We start from the raw sequence: 17,594 nt of genomic DNA on the forward strand, positions 1-17,594 counted from the left end.
AATGTATAAACCCAGCATAGTGGTACACATGTGTAATCCCAGTAACTTGGGAAGCTGAGAAAGGAGGATCACAGGTTTAAGGCCAAACTTAGCAACTAAGCGAGACTCTCTCAACAATTTTGTGAGACTATTTCAAACAAAAACTAAAGTTTCAAACAAAAATTAAAAAGTGCTAGGCGTGTAACCTGGAGGTAGAACATCCTTGAGTTCAATCCCCAGTACCAAAAAAGAAACACCCATAAATAAAAATAAATACAAAAGTAATAATACTGGTGGCTATCTTTAGGTGATGAATCTGAATTCTTATTTTTATGCCCTTCGTATAGCAATTGTTATACTGAACAGGATTTGTTAGACAAACCATAAAATAAACTGTAGAAAGCCAAATCCAATAAAAATGGAGTGACATTTTTAAAACTGGAGAGAAAACTTTTGTGTTTAAGCTCTTTTGGTAGGAACCAAAAAGTATTCAACATGAAGAATGAACCTCTCCATATGGAATCATCTGAAATGAACTTTTTCTAACCTGTTTATATTTATTACCCTCATTTTTCAAATAAACAAATCCCATCTCCCAACATTCCCTAAGCTTTCCCTACCATGCTTCTGCTTTCTCATATGTTTCTACCCAAAATTCTCATTCTTCATCTCTGCCCACCCTTAAACTCTGCCCAGACGATCAACAGGAAACCATAATTACAGCCAAAGAAGCTTAAGCCATGACTTTTTTCCTTTCTGCAAAGTCCTTGAGCATCTGGGCAGGAAACTGTCCAGTCCTGACTACCCCGAGCTTAAACACTGCTGGCAATCAGATTCAATTTTCTTTCCATTTGGTCAAACAATACTCTAAGCTTTAATAAGGGCATATAATTTCAAGTTCCTTCTATACCACACATATTCCCACTTATGCCCAAAGAGGAGGGGAGCCTTGTATGGAATGCTCCCCTACTTTCACCTACTATCCAGAGCACAAGCTCCAAAGCTAAACTCCCTCAGCTTAATCCTCAGCTTCACCACTTACTGACCAAGAAAGCTTGGCAAATTGCTTAGCCTTTTATACTCAATCTCCAACTTATAGGGTGAGTTTGGGGCTTAAATGAGGACAGTGAGCCAGGCATGGTGGCACATGCCTATAATGCCAGTACTTGGGAGGCTGAGACAGGAAGATCTCAGGTTCAAGGACAGCCTCAACAAGTAGTGAAAACTCTCACTTGTTTCAAAATAAAAATAAAAAATTGGGCTAGGAGTATAGCTCAAAGGTAGAATGCTCCTGGGTTTAATTCCCAGTACCACACACACACTCACACAAAAAAAGTTATAAGCCAGGCAAGGTGGTGCATGCTTGTAATTCTAGTACTTGGGAGGATGAAACAGGAGGATTGCTGGTTCAAGGCTAGCCTCAGCAACTTAATAAGCCCCTCCCCAATTTAGTGAGACCCTGTTTCAAAATAAAAAAATAAGCCAGGTGTGGTGGCGCACGCTTGTAATCCTCGCGCTTGGGAGGCAGAGACAGGAGGATTGCGCAGGTTCGAAGCCAGCCATGCGCACTGGCTTAGGAGACCCTGTTTCCAAATAAAAATGTAAAAATAGGTCTGGGAGTGTAGCCTGGAGGTAGAAGGGCTTCCAGGAACCCCAGTACCACAAAAATAAATAAATAAATAAATAAATAAATAAATAAATAAATATAAATAAAAAATAAAAGAGGGCTGGGGTTGTAGCTCAGAGGTAGAATGCCCCTGGGTTAAATCTCCAGTCCCATAAATAAATAAATAAATAAATAAATAAATAAATATGAGAAGAGTATATAAAGTACTCAGAAAGTGCCTCACCGGTAGTAAGCAATCAATTCATGTTAGCTGTGGACTATTAGTAACTCTTATCCAAACCCCAGCTGTCAGTATAGGCCTCCCTCAGGGAAGCCTTCTCAGTCTTGGGCCATAGTTATCTTCTGCTCTCCCCTCCCAGACCTTACTGACAGAGTTTGAATGTTTGTCCCCAAACATATACTGTTCATATACTGGAGGCTTGATTTCCAATGTGGGAGTATTAAGAGTTATTAGAATCTTACAGCCTCTTAATTCTAGAGAGTTTCAGAGCTAAAAAAAAAAAATATTGGCCTTGCTGCTTTATAAATGTTTAATTTAAATCTTTAAGACGTAACACCTACTGGGAAGTAGTTTGGTCAACTGGGGACATCACCCTCTGGAGGGATTAACTGTTCTTGCGGTTGCTAGAACAAGCTCTTGTAAAAGAGCAAGTCTCTGAATCCCGCTCTGTTTCCTGTCTGGCCTAGTGACTTCTCTCTCCCTTGCACTCCCATGATGCCATCCATCATGTTGTGATATAGCCAGGAAAGTGCTCACCAGAAAAGAAACAGATGGGGCTGCCTGATCTTGGGCTTTAGCCTCTACATCTGTAAGCTAAGTAAACCTCTTATATTTACTATAAAGTACCCTCCTTCAGGTATTTCATTACAGCAACAGAAAACAGACTATTACACCTACCAATTCTATTATAATTACCTGTTCATTTGCCATTATCTCCTAAGATTTAAATCTCTGAACCATGTTCATTTTGTTAATTACAGTATTTCCAAGCACCTTGTATAATGCCTGATACACAGTAGGCACACAATAACTACTTACGGAATAAATAATAAAGATAATTTAAAATAGCAAATTTTTTACTCAAACCTATTTTGCTAATATCTTCAGTGTGCTAAAGAACATTTGAAAATACAATTTCTTCCCAAACCAATTAATTCCACATTTTGTTTGGCTACCTCTTCTAAAAGGCAAGCACACATCATAAAATTAAGATATAAATGAAAATAAAAACCAAAAAAGCAAGATTTAAAAGCAAACATGGGAAAAGAATAAAATACCACAGGTATGATAAACTTTATTTTAAATGCTTTATATGTAGCATCTGGCTCTCTGAATCAAGAAAACAAGAGAGGCTCCTGAAAGAATCCCTCGGGCTGATGAAAACTATCCCAACCATTAAAACCATGCTCTATAGTTTTCCAAGAACCAAAGCAAAGGTAGAAAAACTTACATTTTTTAAAGGACACTTTATATGTCATTTTGGAAGCAACTTTCAGAAACTGAATACTTTAGTTTCAGGGATGGTTTAAAAAGAGAAGTATTATACAATGACTGCTTAATTTTTGTATGTTTCATAATTAGCAAAAGTTTTTTTTTGTGTGTGGTATTAGGGATGGAACCCAGGGGGGCATGCTACCTCCAAGCTGCACACCCAGCCCTATTTTTTTATTCTTTATTTTGAAACAGGGTCTCACTTAGTTGCAAAGAACCTCACTAAGTAGTTGAGACTGTCTGTGAACTACGATCCTCAGGTCTCAGCCTCCTGAATGCTAGGATTACAAGCAAGTGTGTGCCACAAAGCCCAGCAGCAAAAGTTTTGAAAGTGTAGAATCTTATCTAAATTGTTATCAGAACCCACTTAATTCTTTCTTAATCTGCACAATTATTTAACTGAATCAGTTTACTAATTACTGTAAAGAATGTCAAAGTGTTTTTTCCATTGAAATGGAAGCTCAGATGCCAAGAAAGTGTTAAACAACAACAAAAAAAGAGGTTAAGAAATAAAAAAAAAGTTGACCTTGCTACTTCATAAAAAATTGAATTAAAATGGGCCTGGTGGCTGCACACCCACAGTGCTTGGGAGGCAGAGACAGGATGATCGCGCAGGTTTGAAGCCAGCCACGCGCACTGGCTTAGGAGACCGTTTCCAAATTTTAAAAAGTATAAAAACAGGTCTGGGAGTATAGCCCGGAGGTAGAAGGGTTTCCAGTAACCTCAGTACCACCAAAAAAAAAAATAAATAAATAAATAAATAAATAAATAAATAAAGTGAGAAAAATGAAACCCAATAGCAAAGAATAAACAAAAGTGAAGAGAAAACGAGAACACTACTTTTTTGGTACTAGGGTACTGGTGTTCTACCTCCAAACTATACCTTCAGCCCTATTTTGGGGGGAAGGGAGTACCAGGGATGGAACCCAGGGCATTCTACCTCTGAGCTACACCCCCAGTCCTCTTTTTTATTCTTTATTTTGAAACAATGTCTCACTGCAAAGGACCTCACTAAGTTGCTGAGGCTATCCACTAACTGCGATCCTCCTGTCTCAGCCTTCCAAATGCTGGGTCCACAAGTGTGTACCACCACACCGGGCTTCCTAATTTTTTTTTTTTTTTGCTTTGATACAGGGTTTCAGTAAGTTGATGAGGTTATCCTGGAACCTGCAATTCTGTCTCAGACTCCCAAGTACTAGGATTACAAGCATGTGCCACTACACCCAGTATAATAGCTTCCTAGCCAGGCATGTGGCACGCGCTTATAATCCCAGTACTTGGGAGGCTGAGACAGCAGGAGGATCGAAAGCTCACAGACAGCCTCAGCTACTTAGTGAGGCTTCTGCAACTTAGTGAGACCATATTTCAAAATAAAGAATAAAAAAATTGGCTGGGGGTGGAGCTAAGAGGTAGAATGCCCCTGAGTTCAAAATCCATTACCATAAAAAATAAATAGAAAGCTACTACTGGCAAGCATAATTTTACCTTTAGTTTCACATCACTGAATAATGCTTTATACCAAACTAAGATTTCCCTCTCTCTACAAAGAAACTAAACTAAGCAAGGTCAAACCTAATAAAGAAAAACTATTTAAACCCTATGAAGATATGTTGAAAACTATCACCAACATTTAAACCAAGATTAAAAAATAACTGAGCCGGGCATGATGGTACATGCTTGTCATCCTAGCATTTGGGAGGCTGAAACAGGAGGATCGTGGTTTGAGGATGGCCTTAGCTACTTAGTAAGAATAAAAGATAGGGCTGGAGGGTGTCACTTGGAGGTAGAATGCCTCTGGGTTCCATCCTCAGTACCACAAAAAAAAAAAAAAAAGAAAAAAAGAAATAACTGGTTATTCTCTTACTAACTTCGTCTGCTATATTTCCTTTTCATATTATATAGGTGTAGATAATTCACAAGATATAGGCCTCGTACCACAAAAAAAAGAAATAACTGGTTATTCTCTTATTAACTTCGTTTGCTATGTTTCCTTTTCATATATAGGTGTAGTTAATTCACAAGTTATAGGCCTCCAACAATGGCATCTTTTTAATTTTTTTTCATAATCTATTACTTCTAAATTAATGAGTTTGGGTAAAGGAAGGTCCAAAGCCTAAGCTCTTAACCAGCATACCCCATACCCTCACAGAATCACAGGCCTGTTCTAATTAAACATGCAAATAGCATGTTTAAACAGACAAGCCTGCCAAAACATAGGTTGACTAGGTTCCCGGCTCCACCACTTTTAGCTGCATGTCACTGGTCAATACTGAATCTTTCTTAGCCTCAGTTTAAGGAAAATCATAAACATTTACCTTGAAGTTAATACAGAATTAACTGGATAACATATAAAGCATCTGGCACACAGCATATGCTTAATAAACTTCATCACCATGAAAAACAAACTTTACCATGTTGCCTTCTTGTTTTCAAAAATACTTATTTATTTATATTTGTTTATTTATTGTGGTACTAGGGTTTAACCCCGGGACATTCTACCTCCAAGCTACACTCTTAGTTGATATTTTATTCTTTTTTTCGAAACAGGGTCTAAGTTGTGGAGAGCCTCACTAAGTAGCTGAGGCTGGCTGCAAACCTGTGATTCACCTATCTCAGCCTCCCAAGTACTGGGATTACAAGCATGCGTCACCACGCCTGGCTTTCAAAATCTTTTTAAAATTCCTCTATAGCTGAGTATGGTGGTGTATATAGGAGAATCAGAGGTTCGCAGCCAGCCTCAGCTACTTAGTGAGACCCTCCACAACTTAGTGAGACCCTGTTTCATAATAAAGAATAAAAAATCAGGCTGAGGATGTAGCTTGGAGGTAGAATGCCCCTAGGCTCAATCCCTAGTACTCCCCCCCAAAAAAATTCCTCTATAGTTTTAATATAAAATTAAATTCCTAACACCAGAGTACATGAGGTATTTTTTCAAAATTTAACTCATTTCCCTCTTCTTCACTCTCCTCCTTTGGACTTTCAGGTGGCTCTCAAACCTACAAACTGTATCCCTTTACAATAGACTATTTCTTTACTGACTTAGTCATCATTTTATCCTTATATTTTGTATCAAAGAGTATTCAACTAAGAACATTTTTTACTGAAATACATTACTTACTTTACTGTAGGAATAATATTTGGCTGGGGTTTTAATAACCGTAAACGATACCACATGCATCTTCCATATACTTTTCTGATATTCTTTAATCGAATTTGCTCTGTCAAGAAAGAAAAATAAGATAAGTTAAACCATTTCTCATAGTGAAAGCAAAACCAAAGTTAATATCATACTAACCTTCATTACCATGCTAATATTATTAGACCATGAAAGTGGTACCTGTTCTAATAACCTCTGTAAAAATTTACAATACAGGTTAAATTTTATGTCCTTCCGAACAAGTGCTATCTGGAAAAATTTAACTACCAAGCAACTATTTTTTCATATGAGACCTCTCTGAAAATGTAAAAACTGACTTGAACCCAAAATATTTAGTCACATAATCAGTACCTCCAAAAAATTCCTCTATTCTCTTCTATAAAAGAACCAAAAAAGTATCAAGTTTAGTCTCTCAGGAAGCTAGGCAAAAATTATATTCTTCAAATATGAAAACAACTGCCTACCAAAAGTGGTGGTACACACTTGTAATCTTAGTACTTGGGAAGCTAAGACCAGAGGATTGCAGGTTTATGGCCAGCCTCAGCTATAGAGAGGCCCTCTTCAACTTAGTGAGATCTTGTTTCAAAATAAAGAATAAAATATAGGGCTGGGAGTGTAGCTCAGAGGTAGAATGTCCTTGGGTCTAATCCCCAGTACCATACAAAAATAATAATAATAATAAAACTTAAAACTAATAGAATATGGAGTTTTAACATTAAAATCAACTTTCAGTAGCCGGGCGTGGTGGCGCACGCTTGTAATCCCCGCGCTTGAGAGGCAGAGACAAGAGGATCGCGCAGGTTCGAAGCCAGCCGCGCGCGCTGGCTTAGGAGACCCTGTTTCCAAAATGAAAATGTAAAAAATAGGTCTGGGAGTGTAGCCCGGAGGTACAAGGGCTTCCAGGAACCCCAGTACCACCAAAAAAAAATCAACTTTCAGTAAAACAATAGTAAAGTAAAACTCACTAACAGAAATCTAATTAAATTGGAAAAGATATTCAAATCCTAAAGAGCTTAAGATACTATGAAATTTGTGACAAAAGCTATTACTTTAGCCACATAAAAAATTTGTAACTCAATTAAAAAGGAATTAAACCCAACTAAAATATCACATACAATTTACTAAGCTTACCACAACCACTTAGTTTAAATAACTTTCCCAAGATTTAAAAATAAATTTTTTTTTAATAAGAAGCTGGTGCAGAAACCAAAGAAGGAAGTATCTGCCCATTGTGAAGCTAAACTCAAAGAAAGGGCCAAGACGGTTTTGCTGAAAGGGATCCACAACCACACACACATGAAGATCCACATGGCACCTGCCTTCCAGCCACCCCAACACAGGGGCTATACAGGTAGCTCAAATATCCTCAGGAGAGCACCTTCCACAAAAAACAAGCTTGATTATTATGTCAGCCATGAATACGTTAGAAGATAACAATAGACTTGTGTTCATTGCAGATATCAAGATCAAATGGGCTTTGACAAGCTGTGACACTGATGTAGCCAAACACACCAACCCATGGAGACAAAAGGCTTAAGTTTATTGGCTCCTGACTATGATCATTTAAATGTTGCCAGCAAAGATGGAACCAAGGAAAATTAACCCATTTGGCTAATTTTAAAGATAAATTTTACTATATTAAAAATATATACACCAGACAGCAATCCTTACATGACACGGCAGATAAGTAAATATCACGGCAAATAATACTCCAAAGCTGCCATATAAGAAATACAACTATCCCTATTACTAATGCTTTAAAGAAGGTATCCACATAGGAGAACCACCTGACAGGAAGTATCAGAACTAGATGTGCAGAGGGATTCATACAAGTGAATGGGCAGTAGCAGAAAAGAATACTAATTAAATAAGTTAATAAACTGAGAAAACTGGAGTCAGTTTTTCACTGCCAGAGAAGATTGTAACAAATATGAAAAGAAAGAAAAATGAGCCCAGTGTTGGATAATTGAAATTATCAGTATGAGTTAATGTCTTTTAATATACAGATACAACACTCTAAACACACATATTCTCTATATAAATAAAAAATAATTTTCCCAAGGGGAAAAATATAAATTTTTACAAATGTGGATCTTGAAATGGGAAGTGGGACTAATAATAATCACAGGGTTACTTCTGAAGGAAAGGCAGGAGGGTCAAAATCAAAGTAGGTGATAAGAAAGAAACAGAGGCTTTGAAGATAAGGATGATGTCCCAAGCCAAAAAATGCAGACTGCCTCTAGAAGGAAAAGGCGAGGGCAAAACCTGTATCTCAAAGCCTCCAAAGGAAACAGCTGTGCCAACACCATTTTAGCACACTGAAACTGATTTTGGACACCAGACTACAAATTTTAAGAAAATAGATTTGTTGTTTTAAGCCACTAAGTTTGTAGCAATTTGTTAGAGCAGCTGCAACAAACTAATTCAGAAAACCTGACAGACCATAATCAAGGTCTGTCAACCTTAAGTTATCAGTGAATTATGCCAGTAAAAGGACAAACAGAAATCATATGCCACCTGATAATCCAATGAAAACAGACTCAGTTTTGTGAGATTCCTGCTTAAAAAAAATTTGAATCTAATCATAAAAAAGACCAGACAGCCCAAATTAAAGTTTATTCTACTTAAATAACTAACTCGTCTATAGTCAAGAAACACTCAAGAATTAATCCAAACTAAAAAACACTTAAAAGAATGTCAACTAAATGTAATATGTGATTCAAAAATGGATCTTTTGCTACAAAGGACATCATTGAGAAAAGTGACAAAAACTGAATGGAATTTGACAATGGCATCACAGTAATATTAAAGCTCCTGACTTCCATGATTAAATTATGAATACTTTTTAAGAAAATCACTAGTGATATTTTTAATCTGCATTTCATTAAATCAAGCCTCCACGGTCTTCCTATTTCAAGTATAAAATCAAGGAAACATTGGATAAGGTTTTATAAGAACAATGCTAAAATCTTCTTTATGAACCAGACAGCTTGATCTATTCAAAGAAATAATGTTCTCCTAATGTCCCTGGCCAAGAAAAAGTACACATGGTTTTCAGCCCCCATACTCTTGCACAATGTGTACTTGCACCTTGTATACAACAACCTAAAAATTAAAATTTTAACCTTTTAGGAGAAATATTTAAGACAAAGTAAGTACTACAAACTGGGTCTGGTGGTGAATGCCTGTTATCCCAGCTGCTTGGGAAACTGAGGGAAAGGATTGCAAGTTTGTGGACAGCCTGGGCAATTTATCAAGATTCTATCTCAAAATAAATCATAAAAAGAGGTCGGGATGTAACTTGGTGGTAGAGTAACCCCTGGTTTAATCTCCAGTACTGCAAAAGAGAAAAAAACAAGCCAGGCGTGGTGGCGCACTCTTGTAATCCCAGCGCTTGGGAGGCTGAGACAGGAGGTCACACAGGTTCAAAGCCAGCCTCAGCTACTTAGTGAGGTTCTCAGCAACTTAGTGAGACTGTTTCCAAATAAAATATAAAAGAGGTCTGGGAGTGTAGCCCAGAGGTAAAGGCCCCTGGATTTCATCCCCAGCACCACAAAAAAGAAAAAGAGAGGAGAGAGGGAGGGAGGGAGGGAGGGAGGGAGGGAGGGAGGGAAAGAGAGAGGGGGGAGGGGGAGGGGGAGGGAAACACTACAAGGTATGGTTTACTTATTAAGTGGTGTTCAGATTTCCAACACAACTAAATATTCATGTTACCATTCCAAATCTCTATATGACCTCTCAAGACAAAGTAACTATCACAAGTAAAGTCCTTCCTGATTATTTTGTTAATAAGACACCTAGAAGTATAAGTTAATTTAGCAACTTCTAGTTTATATAATTCTAGTTTCACAATAACTCAACACTGTAGGAATAACATTAACTTAAGATAGTTTTTTAAAAAGTATGCAAACTTATAGAAAAGAAAAATTCCAAAGTCATAAAGCAATTTTGTGATTTAGAAAACACTCAAACAATACATAATGAATGCTGTCAGCAGTTGAACTTTAGTAAAACTACAGGAATAGTAAGTTTGGGAGAGGTTCTGTGGTTGTAGTTTACAAGCTATAAGGTACCTTGCTAATATAGTCACACCTATCCATACCAAGACATTCTGCCAATCTATAGTATAATTTAATGAACTCTGAGTACCATCTTCATAGAACCCAGAGTTGAAAGAATATTAACCCAGTTTGAGGCTTTCAAACCTGTTCACCTGCTTATAAAAAGAAAAATCACTTTTAGATTTTTTTTCTTTTTTCTTTTTTCTTTTTTTTTTTCCTTTTATTGTGCTGGGGATGGAACTCAGGGGCATTCTATCTCTGAGCTACACCCTCAGCCCTATTTTTTATTCTTTATTTTGAAACAGGGTCTCACTGAGTTGCAAAGGGCCTCACTAAGTAGCTGAGGCTGTCTGCGAACCACGATCCTCCTGTCTCAGCCTCCCGAATGCTGGGATAACAAGGGTGTGCCACTACACCTGACTTAGATTTCTAATGTGGCATTTAAATTTTTTCATCCTAAATTTAAGAGTTGCAAAGGATGTCATATCTGACAGAGCTGACACTTTGAAATAAAATAGTTCCATTGCTTTTAAACATTTCCAATGAAATCTAAATACCATACTAATGTCATGCCCACCATTATCCACTTACAAAAATTTATAAACAAACCCTTTATTCTACTTACCCCACATAATTTTACCCTAATATTAGTGGTTTTATTCTGGTAAGTCATTCCTCATAGTACTAATAAATACTTCTTAAATTTATTTTTCATAACCTATAACCATAAAATGTTTACCAATGTTGTTCTGAAAATGTTCAAGACATGAAAAAAGTTGAAAGAAAATGAAAAATACACCTTCACCCAAACCACCAAGTGTTAACATTTTGTAACTTTTACCTTTTTCTTTATTTCTCTCTTCTCTTTCCCCTTCCTCCTTATCTGAACTATTTCAGAATAAGTTGCAGACATCAATACACTTCACCTCTAAATGCTCTGGTACATATCAGCAAAGGACACTGGTATATAAATCTAAAATACTCAGGTTTAAAAAAAAACAAGAGGGCTCCGCTTGGGAGGCGGAGACAGGAGGATAGTGCAGGTTCGAAGCCAGCCGCACTGGCTTAAGAGACCCTGTTTCCAAAAATAAAAAAAGTATAAAATAGGTCTGGGAATGTAGCCCGGAGGTAGAAGGGCTTCCAGGAACCCCAGTACCACCACAAAAAAAAAAAAAAAAAACCAAGAGGCTGAGTGTGGTGGTGCACACTTGTAATCCCAGCACTTGGGAGGCTGAGACAGAATGATTCCTTAGTGAGGCTCTCGTCAATTTAGTGAGACCCTGTTTCCAAATAAAAAAAAAAAAATAGGTCTCAGAGTGTAGCCCAGGGATAGAAAGCCCCTGGTTTCCATCCCCAATACCACAAAAATAAACAAATAAATAATAATAAAAAAGAATATACATGTGTTATAGGTTACTTAATAAAGCCAAATCATGGAGATAACACAATTTCATTATAAACTAGTTTTTAAAAAGATGTGCCACTTCTTCTCTTTCCCAAATACAATAATTTCTAAAACCATTCCTAAATCCTTGAGGTATCCAAGAAAACAGAATCAAAAGATTATATTTAATATTCTAAAATGTTTAAAGGACATCAGTTTTCTAGCTACCCAAAGTCCCTCTATATCTGGTCAAAACTCTATTACCTCACTATGATAATACTGGCTTACTCATTTTTTTGGACAATTTTCTTCTTTTATTAATTCAACAGAAAAACAATGTTACTATAATAGTGTTTTGCTTATCTGAATTTTTCAAGATAGAAGAGACATGAGAATGATAATTTGGAAGAAAAAATTGAGAATCACTCCTTTTTTTTTAACCAAAATATAACAGTCATCTTAATCACAAAACAGAGTAAGAGAAACTACAGCTTCTGTTATGCTCTTAACTTGAATCTGAAGCATTCGCCCTGAACTGTCAAGGCCAGTTCAGAATCATTTGGATTTGGGAGACACAGAGGCTAAATACTGTCAACCACCACTACCACCCAGTGAACACAATTACAATTTATCCAAATTGGAAGGATAACAAAATTTGTGTTCATCCACTATCTACCTCCTATGTATACTTTGACAATAGAGATGGGGACTCAGAGAGCAACTAAAAATATTCTCCAAGTGCCAGGTATGGTGAAGCGTGCTTATAATCCCAGTACTTAGGAGGCTGAGACAGGAAGATTGCAGGTTCAAAGCCAGCCTCAGCTACTTAGTGAGGACCTCTGCAACTTAGTGAGACCCTGTTTCTAAATAAAAAATGAAATGGGGCTGGGGATGTAATGCTGAGGTAGAATGCCCCTGGGTTCAATCCTCAGTACCACAAAAAATAAAAATAAAAAATAAAATAAATAAATAATTCTGAAAGTAAAAAAAAAAAAAAAAATCAGAGCAGAGCAGAACTACCCACCACCACTGATGTTCACAATCCTTAGAAGACTGGGCAACAAAAGTGTTAATCAACATAAACCAAATGATTCAAATTGATCAAAAGCTGTTGTGTCTTCCTAAAGCTGGTACCTGACTGGACAACAGCATACAATGATGTCATATGCTCACCCACCTCAGCTTTCTTTTCCTTTCATGGTATTGAAACAAGTACTATGAAGCAGACTTTTTTTAACACTGGCACTAGTGATACTCTATGCTACATAATTCTCTGTTGTGGAGGGCCTGAGGGACAGTCTGTGCATTGTAAGATGTTTAGCAGCATTATGGTCTCTGCTTACTCGTCAAAAGCACCCCCTCAGTAGAAATGATTTAAAGAAAACTTCCAGAAAATTACCTATCTCTCTTTTTTCTTTCTCTCTCTCATACGCGCGTGCGCGCACACACACACACACACACACACACACACACACACACACACACACCAGGGTTCATCAGAACCAAGTTCACTGATATAACGAACAGACCACAGACACAGAAAGAAGAGTTGAGAGAATAAACAGCAGTAAATGGCAACAATTATCATTTTCCATATCCCTAAAATTACTTTAGAAAAGAGTATAGGTCTATTAAAGTACTTAAGGAAAATAAAGAAGGTGAGGGCTCATTATTTTAAAGACTACTCTTGTATAGCAAAGAAAAGAAGAAAAAACCCTAATATTGCCAGGTATGGTGGCACACACCTGTAATCCCAGTACTTGGGAGGGTGAGACAGGAGGATTGAAGGTTCAAGGACAGCATAAGTAGTTGAGACATTCATCAACTTAGCAAGACCATTTCCAAACAAAAAATAAAACAGGGCTGGGTTCGAGGACTGCCTTAGCAAGTAGCTGAGACACTCAACCTAGCAAGACAGTTTCCAAACAAAAAATAAAACAGTGCCTCTGGGTTGCCTGGGTTACATCCCCAGTACCACCAAAAAAGAAAAAAAAAAAAAAAAAACTATAATGTTATACTTTTACCTTGGAAGAAAATCTCTAGTAAGAATATCATACTCAAACTCAAAAGTGATATATCCAACACAAATACATATTCTGAAATTGTTAGATGCCTCAAAAATAACTCTAATGAACCAGGTGTGGTGGCAGGTACCTGTAGACCTGGCTAATCAGGAGGCTGAGGTAGGAGTACCACTGAGCCTGGGCATTTAAGGCCAGCACGTGCAATACAGCAAGACCCCACCTATCTATCATAAAAATATTTAATAACAATAGAAGGATGAGCACATAAAGTATTGAAAATAACTGATTTCCAAAATTTGTAAAGAAATAAATTTTATTTTTAAAGTAATATATTTTCTAGTATGTGATCTTAAATATACAACTAAATTAACTAAACGTTTTAAGAAGATCTGACTTCATCCCTGAAAGGACATAAACTCAAGCTTGCCAAAATACTTTTTTTGTCTCATTAAGAAATGGGAGTCAGGTGTGGTGGCACACACTTGTAATCCCAGCGCTTGCAAGGCTGAGACAGGAGTATTGCACAGGTTTGAAGCCAGCCTCGGCTACTCAGTGAGGCTCTCAGCAACTTAGTGAGACCTTGTTTCCAAATAAAGTAAAAATAGGTTTGGGAGTATAGCCTGTACCTGGGTTCCACCTCCAGTAAGAGAGAGGGGAGGGGGGAGAAGGGGAGGGAGGGAAGGGGGGGAGAGAGAGAGAGAGAGAGAGAGAGAGAGAGAGAGAGGGGAGGAAGAGAAGGAGAGAGAGAGGAGGGGAGGGAGAGAAGGAGAGAGGGAGAGGGAGAGAGGGAGAAAGAAAGAAGAGGGGAGGGGAGGGAGAGAGGGAGAAGGAGGGGGGAGGGAGGGAGGGAGAAGGAGGGAGGAAGGGAAAGCCAGGCATGGTGGCACAGGCTTGTAATCCCAGCATTTGGGAGGCTGAGACAAGAGGATCTTGGTTTGTATACAGTCTCAGCTTCTGTAACTCAGTGAGACCTTGTTTCAGAATAAAGAATAAATAATAGGGCTGGGGGTGTAGCTGGGAGATAGAATACCCCTGGGTCCCATCCCCAGTACTGCGAAAGAAAGAAAGAAAGAAAGAAAGAAAGAAAGAAAGAAAGAAAGAAAGAAAGAAAGAAAGAAAGAAAGATGAAAGAAAGGAATAGTAAACCAGATCTTGTCATTTTCCTGCTTAAAACCATTCAATAACTTCTCATCACTCTCAAGTGAAATCCAAGCTTCTTATCTCAGCCTGCAGACATGATCTGGAACTCAGCTGGCTCTCTCCAAATTTATCCCACACTGTTTTCCCCACCTGCCATGCTGGTCTCTGGTCCTAGAACACACTGAACTCTTTCCTGCTTAAAGGCTTTTGTACACACTCGTTTCCCCAGCCTGAAACGGGCATTTCTCTCACCCAATTCAGAACTTTAAATGGCGAGCTCCCTTTAGTCACTCGGCTACTAAATTGGTCACCTTCTCAAGAAGGCCTTTACTTCTCTATACACCATATCTCACTGTGTGACATTTTTTATTGTTCATATGTAGTATTCCAATTTACTCCCCCCAATTCCTAAAGATGTAAGCACTATGAGAACATGGATTCTGTCTATACTGTTCACCCCTATCTATATTCCACTGTTTAACACAATGGCCTGGACATCAAATGGTAGATACCCGAACCTAGTTAGTCCCAAAAGCAGAATTTCCAGGTTTAAGGATTTCACATTTTTATAGCTCCTTTCTAGAAAAATAAAAGGAATAGGACTATACAATCATTCTTTGGCATTGGGGAAAGGGGTGATTCCAGGACCACCTCCGCCTCACCAATACCAAAATCTACTGATGCTCAAATGTCTTATTTAAATGGCATAATATTTGCATATAATTTATACACTTCCTCAAGTATACTTTAAATCATCTCTTGATGACTTAAAATGCCTAACACAATGCAAATGATATGTAATTACTACACTGTATTGTTTAGGTAATAATGACAAGAAAAAAGTCTGTACATGTTCAATATGGACACAATTTATTTTAATATTTTCAATCTGTGGTTGATTGAACCCATTGATGCAGAGAAAGAGGGCCAACTAGTATATATAGCATCACCATTCTTTTTTTTTTTTTTTTCCAGTACTGGGGATGGAACCCAGGAGCATTCTGATCTGAGCTATACCCCCAGCCCTATTTGTTATTCTTTATCTTGAAACAGGGTCAGGGTCTCACTGAGTTGCAAAAGGCCTCACTAAATAGCTGAGACTGTTGGTGAACCAAGATCCTCCTGTCTCCGCCTCCCAAATGCTGGGATTACAAGCGTTCACCACCATGCCCAGCTGAGCATCACCATTCTTTAGTAGACAAGTTCAACTTCTCTGTACTCAAGCTCTTGGAGGCAGAGTGTATCTTTTCCATTAATGATCACCCCTCCCCTTTAAATCTGCCTAAAATACACTAGGTACTGTATAAATATTTGTAGAAAATTATTAACTCTTTTATTTAACAAGTATTTTAGTGTAAGTATCTACTGTATCAGAACCTTTCTGGATACTCAGATTACAACAAAAAATAAAAACTCATGCTTTCAAAACAATATATGCACAGGGCGTGGTGGCGCACGCTTGTAATCCCCGCGCTTGGGAGACAGAGACAGGAGGATCGCGCAGGTTCGAAGCCAGCCGCGCACGCTGGCTTAGGAGACCCTGTTTCCAAATAAAAATGTAAAAATAGGTCTGGGAGTGTAGCCCGGAGGTAGAAGGGCTTCCAGGAACCCCAGTACCGTGTGTGTGTGTGTGTGTGTGTGTGTGTGTGTGTGTGTATACGTATATATATACACACACATACATACACTAGTGGAAGAAATAACAATAAACAAAATAAGTTATAGAGAATGTTAGGATATGTGGAGAGAAATGAAACAAAAAAGAGAGAGTATGGGGTAGGAGTTGGAGGGAAAACATCACAAACTTAAACAGGAGCTTAAGGAAGGTATCACTGAGAAGACAGCATCTGAGCAGAGGATGGAGATGACGGAAGAGGTAAAGTGGCCGCCCTAGAGGAAAAGCATTCCAGGCAAAGGGAGCAGCAACACTGAAGGTCTGGAGAAAGAGGTGCACCTCTATGTGCCCTAGGAACCAGCAGAGGCTGGTATGGCAGAAGCTGAAAGAGCAGTGGGATCAAAGAGATCATGACTGGATTCTCTAAAGACTTAAGATTCTATCTGGATTGAGATGAAGAGCATTGAGTTCTCAGAAGAACTGGCTTTTATTTTCAAAGGATCACTCAAGTCTATGAGCAAGTAATGAGCAAGGGTGGAAAGGAATAGGATAGTTAGGAGGCTAATGAAATTTAAGCAATAAATCGGGATGGCAGATGGTAGTAAAGTGATGAGAAACAAAACTGGGTATAGCTTTTAAAGATAAGCACCAATATAGCATGGTAAGTCCGAAGTGGAGTACCAAATGATGAGTTGTAACTACAAAACTTCTTGCTTAAATAGCTGAGAAGAGAGTTGTATTAGCTGAGATTAAGACTGAGTCAATCTGGGAGTGATGGCGCACACTTGTAATCCCAGTACTTGGCAGGCTAAAATAGGAGGACTGCAGTTTCAGGACAACCTCAGCAAGTAGTGAGACTTCCATCAACTTAGCGAGACTGTTTCCAAACAAAAAACAAAATAGGGATGAAAACGTAGCTTGAAGGTAGAATGCCTCTGGGTTCCAACTCCAGTACCACAAAAAAAAAATAAAAATAAATTAAAAAAAAAAAAAAACGGGCATGGTGGCGCACACTTGTAATCCCAGCATTCGGGAAGCTGAGACAGGAGGATGGCAGTTTGTAGCCAGCCTCATCTACTTAGTGAGACCCTGTGCAACTCAGTGAGACCCTGTTT

General features: G+C 38.1%; 1 protein-coding gene across 2 annotated transcripts in view; it reads right to left on the minus strand.

Moving 5' to 3' along the window:
* SEC63 (SEC63 homolog, protein translocation regulator) overlaps positions 1-17,594 on the minus strand; it is a gene marked incomplete at both ends in the record, with an annotated part of 73,118 nt that overhangs the window by 38,853 nt on the left and 16,671 nt on the right. For both annotated transcript variants that reach the window (XM_080699944.1, XM_080699943.1), the window contains one exon: positions 6,217-6,316. In XM_080699944.1, the coding sequence (XP_080556070.1) occupies positions 6,217-6,316 (100 nt within the window). The remainder of the gene's footprint in view (positions 1-6,216; positions 6,317-17,594) is intronic.

This window comes from Muscardinus avellanarius (genome assembly GCF_963383645.1).
Source record: "Muscardinus avellanarius genome assembly, chromosome: 8".
In the NCBI taxonomy this organism is placed as follows: Eukaryota; Metazoa; Chordata; class Mammalia; order Rodentia; family Gliridae; genus Muscardinus; species Muscardinus avellanarius.